The sequence below is a fragment of the Anomaloglossus baeobatrachus genome, chromosome 4 (genome assembly GCF_048569485.1).
Source record: "Anomaloglossus baeobatrachus isolate aAnoBae1 chromosome 4, aAnoBae1.hap1, whole genome shotgun sequence".
Classification (NCBI taxonomy): domain Eukaryota; kingdom Metazoa; phylum Chordata; class Amphibia; order Anura; family Aromobatidae; genus Anomaloglossus; species Anomaloglossus baeobatrachus.
The window spans coordinates 613588807-613597727 of record NC_134356.1 but is presented as its reverse complement, the minus strand read 5'-3'; the positions used below and the strand labels follow the sequence as shown (position 1 = coordinate 613597727).

Below are 8921 nucleotides of genomic sequence, written 5' to 3'. Positions count from 1 at the left end.
AGCTGAGGGGGACCAGGGGGCAATGATTGCACAGTGTCCGTGGCCTGAAGTACAGGCCTAGCTCGCAATGTGTCAAGAATTTGTGACATAGTGAGAGACATTCTGTCAGCAAAAGCTGCAAACTATGTTCCTGTCACCTGGACAGCATTCACAGGTGGTACACCCTGGGTCACGTCCAGCAGAGGTCCCGACTGTGCAAGCGCCGCAGGGGCCGAGCACTGCACACAATGGGGGTCCGTGGAGCCTGCCGGTAGAAAAGTCCCACATGCGGTGCAGGAAGCATATAATGTCTGTGCCTTGGCACCCTTGCGTTTTACGGACGACATGCTGCTGGCTCTCTGCAATGTGAGAGAGTCTATAGCCAAAGGGCGACCAGCGCTATGCAATACAAAGTATTTGTAGAAACAAAATACTAAGAATACTACTGGCACAAGAGGGGGTGAGCCCTGAGGGCTGCTTACCGCCCGCTGAATAGCGGGTAAGAGGCGCAGAATTCCTTGTCTGGGTCTCCCCGGCTCCCCTCTGCAGCTCAGCGTGTCAGCAGGAATGGCTGCCGGCGTCTGTGGAGAGGGGCGGTCCGTGGGAGTTCCTAAACAAAAGTGCGGGAAACAGTGTCCCCTCTGTGCCTATTGTGAGGGCTGGAGTATGTAAAAACGACTCCAGCCCTCGGCGCTGATGCACTGACCAGCGTCCCGCCCCTCTCCTGACTGGCAGGTCTGGGGGCGGGAACGAACGGAAGCAGGCCGCAAAAGCCGGGGACTCGAGTTATCAGCGCGGCCGCCGTAAAAGCGCGGCCCGCGCTGAAGTCCCCGGCGCACCACAAGTGCCAGCCGCGCCGCAGTCCCAGCGGCCGGCGCGACCGATTCCCAGAAGTGTGCCTGCTTCAGCGAAGCTGAATGAGGCCATGGCACAAGCGCCGCAGCGCTGATGTCCCCGGCGCACTACAACACCCAGCATGCTGCGGTGTGAGCGCCAAATGCACGGGGACACAGAGTACCTTGAGGAAGCAGGGCCATGTCCCTGATGTACTCCGCTCCATCCAGCATCTTCTCCAGGGGCTGTAGATGGAGCACGGTCTCAGTGCCTGGAGACCAGTAAATCCCACTTCACCCAGAGCCCTGTAAAAAGGGATGGGGAAGGAATCAGCATGTGGGCTCCTGCCGCCGTACCCGCAATGGGTACCTCAACCTTACAAACACCTCCGACATACAGTGGGGTGAGAAGGGAGCATGCTGGGAGCCCTGTATGGGCCCTCTTTTCTTCCATCCGACATAGTCAGCAGCTGCTGCTGACTAAAAACAATGGAGCTATGCGTGCGTGTCTGACCTCCTTCGCACAAAGCTAAAACTGAGGAATCCGTACTCCTACGGGAGGGTGTATAGCCAGAAGGGGAGGGGCCTTACACTTTTAAGTGTAGTTCTTTGTGCGGCCTCCAGAGGCAGTAGCTATACACCCACTGTCTGGGTCTCCCAATTAGGAGCGAAAAAGAAAGGTCTGTCTTATAATCCTAGTGCCTCTTATATTATCTCATCAGTCAGCATTGCTATGGGCTCGGAGGAGGAGGAGGAGGTGTCACAGCTCAAAAGGGGTCAGTGTGCAGAGGGTCGGTGATACTGCGGGCTCATGGGGTGTCATGGCGGCGGGCGCTATTGATCTGCCGGCGGGCTTGGAGGAGGGGGTGTTGCGGCTCAAGAGGATCAGTGTGCAGCAGAGGTTCGGCAATACTGCAGGCTTGTAGGGAGTCGCGGTCAGCAGACCCTCCTGAGCTGCTGCACTGCAGTGACACCCCCTCTGTATTGCCAACCCTGTGCAACGACTGCCAACCGGTAAGCTATATGCAGTTTGCAAGACACACCCACATTGTTCGGGGGGGGAAAGAAAAAAAAAAAAAAAAAAAAGTGTCTTAGGCCTGTATCACACGTCAGTGATTCTGGTACGTTTGTGCTTTTTTTTTTTTTTTATACGTACCAGAATCACGGACATATGCCGACCCATTATAATCCATGGGTCTGCGCACACATCAGTGGTTTTTCACTGACTGTGTCTCCGTGCGGCGTACATGGAGACAAGTTTGTTTTTTCTGGCATCACTGATGTCCCACTGACCACACAGTGGTATGATCCGTACCAGAAAAACACAGACATTTAAAAATGATAAACATTTTCATCTCACTTTTCCAGCGACGCTCTCTGCAGCTTCCTGGCCGGCTCATGAATATTCATGAATGCAGCCAGAGCCGACCCGGAAGTAACTGCAGAGAGCGGTGGGCGGACGCTACAGAGCTGGAGACTTGAGCACCATGGAGAGCAGGAACGGGACAGGTGAGCATACGTCCATGTGCAATCACGGATCACGGATTGCACATTGACAACCCACATGTGCTGTGAATCATGGAACATGGAGGGACATGTGAGTGTTTTACACGTTAGTGAAGAACGTCTGTTTTTCACTGACGTGTGAAACGGGCCTTACAAACCGGAAATAACGGTACATTCATTTGGGGCCAAAAATAATTTTTGTAATAGGACTTCTTAAAAAGCTTAGAAAAACAAGGATAAAAAAAGAATTCCAATCTCTCCAGTCACTTTTAGCCTCAAATGCCTGCATAAAAAAAATATATAAAAAAAAAAGTCCTCAAAATGGTGGATAAGCCCCTTAAAAAGCACAATAACACGACAAAAGGAGAGAATCTGAAAAAATGCTATTTAAAGATACACACACGGCATAGGTCCTTATTCATTAGCTTTTAAGTGTAATCTCCCTGACCAAATATACAAGGATTATTGAAAAGAAAAAACACAACTTGACGTGATGCCCAGAGAAGGAAGAAAAGATATTAAGAAGTCATTTTTCATCTGCCATTAAAATACACTTTACTAAATTACAATATTTGCATATCAGTAGTACATTTATTCTGTATATACACGCGACATCATCTCTACTCCTCTGCGATTATCCTGTCCCCAATTATTAAACAGCTTAACATGAAAGTAAATCCACAACCTTTAACTTTTTTTTTTTCTTTTTCATTTGATTTGAAATCCTGTGCCAATTGAATTCTTATTAATTATTATTATATTATTAAAGAAGTTGAAGTGTTTGTTTTCTAATACAGAACTCAAAATATGCATGGACCAAAAAGGAAAAAAAAAAAAAAAAAAAAAAAAGATTGTTCCTTACAGCCGCCACTAGAGGGCAGACAGTGCATAAGAGATTGTATTGACAGCATGCAGTGTGCTCCCCCTAGTGGCCGCTGTAAAGAGACAAGTAATTATTGCGCACAATATGGTAATCAAGGTTGGACAGTCTCCATTAAGAAACAATAAGATGGGCCCAAGCTTTTAAGAGGGATGGCGATATAAATATATATCTCCAATTTACATACGGGCGTGAGCGTGTATATATATATATTATTATATATATACATACATATACATATACATATACATATATTAATATTATATATATATTACACACGTGTGTCATTATATATAAATAAAAACACACATAAAAATAAGCACACGCTATCCCTAATCCTCTGATAACTTTTTTTTTAAATTAAGTTCATGTTTACTAACCAAGTGCATAACAGTTTATTTCCCCGCAAGAACATAAGACTTAGCATATAGAGGGAAAGAAAAATATAATATATATATATTTTTTTATTTTTCATTTTTTATCTAGTTACCCCTCTTAAGCAGTTGTCTCAGAAACCAATAAAAAAAGTGAAGAAAAAAATGTATTATATATAATTTTTTTTTATTGGTTTCTGAAACAACTGCTTAAGAGGGGTAACTAGACAAAACAAAAAATAAAATTATATAATTGTTTTTTTTCCATTTTTTTGTCTAGAGTCACCCCTCTTAACCAGTTGTTTCAGAAACCAATAAAAAAAATAGATTATATATTTTAAAATATAATAGAATATTTATATTTTTTTTTTTACTTTATTGGTTTCTGAAACAACAGCTTAAGAGGGGTAACAGACAAAAAAAAAATAAAAAAAATGTATGTTTACCCAGTTTTGTTTTTTGCCTCCTTACTTCTCCTACTCATCCTGGATGCCGGCTTATCTTGCTTAGACCACTATGATTTGCCCCGTACCCTGCATGAATAAATACTCCCTTTACTGGATGTACAGAGATCCTGCAGGACACAATACACAATCTACCTTCACTGTAATGGGCCCCATATACAATCATTTGGCCGCAAGCTCTCTCTTTCGGCTTCATATACAGGAGCCCTCACTCAGCCCCAGTTTACCCTATAGGAGAGCCACTGCCAGAATCTGGCGGCGGCTTTTCTTGCAGAGAAAAAAAAAAATGAAGGAAGTGCTGACAATGCAGCAGACGATGATGATGATGGACGATACAAGGATGTGGCATGTTGAATTTCTGAAATCGAACATGCCGGATTCTTGTCTCGTCCATTATAGTCGTCGTCTGAGCCCACAGATATTGGAGGGCTCGGCTAACAGTAAGCTCGGGCTGCAACACTAAGGCACATAGGAACACACAAAAAAATATATGATCAGTTTATCAAATGGCTCTAATCACAGAACATTGAGACAATACAGTGACAACGACCTCTACATTTGGCCATACAAGAAAAGAGATCGCATCCCAGTACAAACATGTATGTATACACACAGGGCAGTGGCTTATAGACACTGGATCCATCCCTCCGGGCGTGTTCTATACCCTCAGACATTGGCGGGCTCACAATCAGTCATATGATGGGTTTTCTGCACCAGGCATTGGGGTTCATTCGGGATCAGAGCAAGAGAGATGAAGAAGAGCATGGTAATAGAGGAGATCTATGTGGGGATGACACCGGTGGCCAAGAGGATGATGAGCAACAGGATGATTCCAACAATCACGCAAATTATTGCGATCATCTTTGCGTTTTTCCACCAATATTTCCTGGCAACTTTCTGCGATGTGGTCTTGAAGTGTTCAGACTGCGGAAGACAATGATCGGGTTAATGGACAATAAAATGGATCATCAGAAAGTTCTCGAGGAGGACAGTGATGCTCTATATAGTGATCTAATACTCCTATTAGTATGTACTTCTACAATCAAAAAGGTCCATCAGGTGAAATTATTGAACACGTCACCAATTTTCTAAGTAAATATATTCCTAAAGGTGCTATTGACATTAATTTCTTATCAGATGTAGGTAACAACCCATCCAATCCACACAGGCTAAGAAATCAAACCATAAATTAAGTTGTGTTTTATAATGAGAAAGGATAAAGGTTAAAAGTATTGAACACGCCATTTGAAATTTAATACTTCATAGACAAGCCTTTGTTGGTGATGACAGCTCAAGATCCCTCATGTATGGAGAAACTAATGGCATACATTGCTCAGGTGTGATTTTGGTCAATTCTTCCACACAAATACTCTTCAAATCCTGAAGGTCCCGTCGGCTCTTAAGAACTCGGAGCTTTAGGACCTTCCATAAATTTTCTATAGGATTCAGCTCCTGTGATCGGCTCGGCCATTCTAGCAGCTTTACTTTTTTCTCTCAAACCAATTGAGAGAGTTTGCTTGGCTGTGTGTTTGGGATCATTGTCTTGCTGAAATGTCCACCCTCGTTTCGTTTTCATCATCCAGGTAGATGGCAGCAGATTTTTATCAAGAATGTCTCTGTACAGTTGTCCATTCATCCTTCCATAAAAGATATGAAGTTTGCCAGTGCCGCATACAGAACAAACAGCCCCACACCATGATGTTCCCACCACCAAACTTCACTGTTGGTATGGAGTTTTTGGGTTTTGGGGTGATTTGCCTTTTGGCCTCCAAACATGCTGTGTATTATGGCATCCAAAGAGATCAATTTTGGTCTCATCTGATCAGACTATATTCTCCCAGTATCTCACAGGTTTGTCTAAATGTTGAACAAACCTTAAATGCTCTTGACCATACTTCTGGTTCAGCAATGGAGTCTTGCGTGGCGAATGTGCATACAGGCCAAGGAGGTTCAGTTCATTACTTATTGTTTTCTTTGAAACAATTGGCCCTACCGATTATAGGTCTTTATGAGAAGAGTTGAGAACCACCTGTGGGGAGCTATAGAATTATTTTCACTCTTCTGTCTGAAATCTTGTGGGGAGCAGTTGCACATGGCTGGTTTAATGGTAAAATTATGTTCTTTCCACTTCTGAACTAGGGCTCCAACAGTGCTCAATGGAACCTTCAGTAGTGTATAATCTCTTCTGCAACCAATGCCATCAGAAGGTCTTACAACAATAAGGTTGTGAAGGTCTAGAGACCGCTCACTAGTTTTACCAATCATGAGATGTTTCTTGTGTGGCACCTCTTCATAGACCACCAGTTGAGCCAGCTGATAGATTTCACCTAGCGTTGACTTTCCATGGCTTTTTGCTCCTCTTTCTTTATGTGTTCAATACTTTTTACCTGGGTCATTCCTCATCATTACATAATTTATAGACATATATGGTTTGATTTATTTTCCTGCGTAGATTGGATGGCTTGTTTACAACATCTGGTGAGAATTTCATGGCAATAGCACCTTTAGAAAAATTACTTAAAAAATTAGTGACGTATTCAATAATTACAGCTGCAGTATATGCCCACTTGACACTTCATGGATAGCTAGTGTAATGCTGCTGCAAAAACCAGCAATCATACAGCTCTGCACCTATTAAAGGAGTATTATGACTTTATGATCAGTGGAGGGTCGACATTTGGACCCTACAAATCCTGAAAGTAGAAATATTAGCGTGTCCTCTTCACTGGGTTTTCCTGCAAAGCAGCACTGCTCTAATCTCCAGCTGTGCAAGGAAATGGAGCCTTCCCCATTAATTTGTATGAGGCCTCAGCGTAGTTTCCAGCACAGCAAGTAGTGGGGCACCACAGTGCCAGAAAATACAGTGAAGAGGACATAGGAAGGCCCTTATTATTTTTGCTGAAGTCAGACCTTCACCGATTATAAAATGGAGTATCTGATGGAGATCTGCCATCGGTTTACTAGATGGGATTAACGCTTAAAAAAAAAAAAAAAAAAAAAAAAAAAAAAAGAAAAAAATGTGACTACTGGTGACTTTTACAATATTGATGTGTAAGCCATGTATCTTGTTCCTTACAGCTTGTCCTCTGGGCTTGAGCCAATAAACCGAGTGACAGCTTCATAAGGAACGTTATTACATCAGAACTTGCTGAACTCACAGCCCAGGAGTTATGCAGCTCCTGCAGGTGTCTCTGTGCCCGCGGGAGGGGGTACATAATGCCCAGGCCACATTTACAGATTAGGACATGCATACTCACACTGGCCTCCAGGTCCTCCGTCTTATTCCTCAGATGGTCCAGGTTCTCTCCTCGAGCTAGGATTCGCTCTACATTTTGTGACATGATATTCTTCACTCCCTCCACCTCACTTTGCAGGTCCCTCACACGATCTGGGGCAGCTTGGGGCGAAGGCCCCGCTGTCTCCTAAGAATACAAAAAAAAAAAAAATGTAGAATGAAGACCCAACCTTTAGGTCAGCCAGTTAGTTATATCTACTGGTGTAACTGGTAGCTTTCGGACCCCAATGTAAGGACTACAGTATACCTTACCAACTGTCAATGATAACACTGGTGTCCTCATGAAGCAGAGGGAACATCGGGCTCCCATTTTTGCGCGAGGGAACGAAGAGGGAACGGAGAGGGAACGGAGACCCCCCATTTTCCATGTGGTCCACCCACCCCACGCTGCTCCCTCTCTCCCTGTCCCTCAGTGTGCACTCACAGTCTCTGCAGTCTGACGCTGTGTCATTGCAGCCTCCGCGGCACAGCAGTAAGCAGCGATGGCCGTTAAACATAACTGCTCTGCACCGTGCGCTGATGGCAGTTCCAAGCACACAGCAGTGACGTTTCATGGCCGCCGGCCAATCAGAGGCCGCTCGCAAACATGTGCGACCTTTGATAGGTCAATGGCCATTAAACATCACTGCTATGCGCTGCATGCTGACGTCCATACTCGGCGCATAGCAATGATGTTGATAGCCAAAGGCGCATTCAAACAACCGCGGTTATCAGCGGCGGACCTCCTCTATATTTAGCACAGAGGGCCCGCTGAGGACCCGGAGCGCACGCTGTTTAGCCAAGCCAGTCAAACACTGGTTGTGAGGGGGCCCTTCTCCCCGCTGGGCCCCGGTGCAACCGCACTGCCTATATGTCTGCCAGTGTTCAGTAGGTTTACTCTGAAATGGTGCCATACAGGGATGTTTCCGACTGGCTCAAATTTTTCATTTATCGTTGGGGCATCATCTAAATTAGTAATAGGTCTTTAAATCCTCCTCTAATGGTCAGTCTCATCTGGGTGAATTAAATCACTGCATAAATGTAAAGATCAGCCATGTAGCAGTCTGAAATTGCTATGTCACAAGTGTACCGACCGGGCCCAACCCCTGATATAGATGGGTGTGTGTCCGAGGACACGCATCCAGCTGAAATACATTGCAGCACAGAGACCTGTTGGGTCCCTGCACTGTGATGTGCCGGCCACCAATTAAGGCCATAAATATTCACTGCTCCCCAAGAACACAATCCTGGGCATGGGGAGCAGAGAATATGCTGACAGCTGCCGGTGCTGTAAGTGGGCCATGACTAGGACGTCATGCACTTCGCCGCTTACACACTGGTCAGTTGCCAACATGCCAGCATCTCAGGAAAATGCCGAGGGGAGTGCAGGGTAGGGGAGTACAATCATTTATTTTTTTTACTGTGTGTGGCGTGGTGGGGAGCCATGTACCAGGATAAGGGGGCTATATAGCACGATGAAGGTGGCTACATACCAGGAAGTGGCCCAGGATAGTGGACAATAGTACAGGATGGGGGACATTACTACACAATGAAGGGGGCGCAACTCGTATGTCTTTAAAGGATTTAGAATCCTAAAATGGCCCATAGATC

General features: G+C 44.9%; 1 protein-coding gene across 2 annotated transcripts in view; it reads right to left on the bottom strand.

The window, feature by feature from the left end:
- Window positions 1-4520: 4520 nt before the first annotated feature.
- Window positions 4521-8921, bottom strand: part of VAMP8 (vesicle associated membrane protein 8) — a 51682-nt gene continuing 47281 nt past the window's right edge. For both annotated transcript variants that reach the window (XM_075346231.1, XM_075346232.1), the window contains exons 2-3: window positions 7294-7458; window positions 4521-4960 (exon numbers count right to left, since the gene is read on the bottom strand). In XM_075346231.1, coding sequence (XP_075202346.1) covers window positions 4817-4960; window positions 7294-7458 — 309 coding nt within the window. In that variant the 3' untranslated portion in view covers window positions 4521-4816. The remainder of the gene's footprint in view (window positions 4961-7293; window positions 7459-8921) is intronic.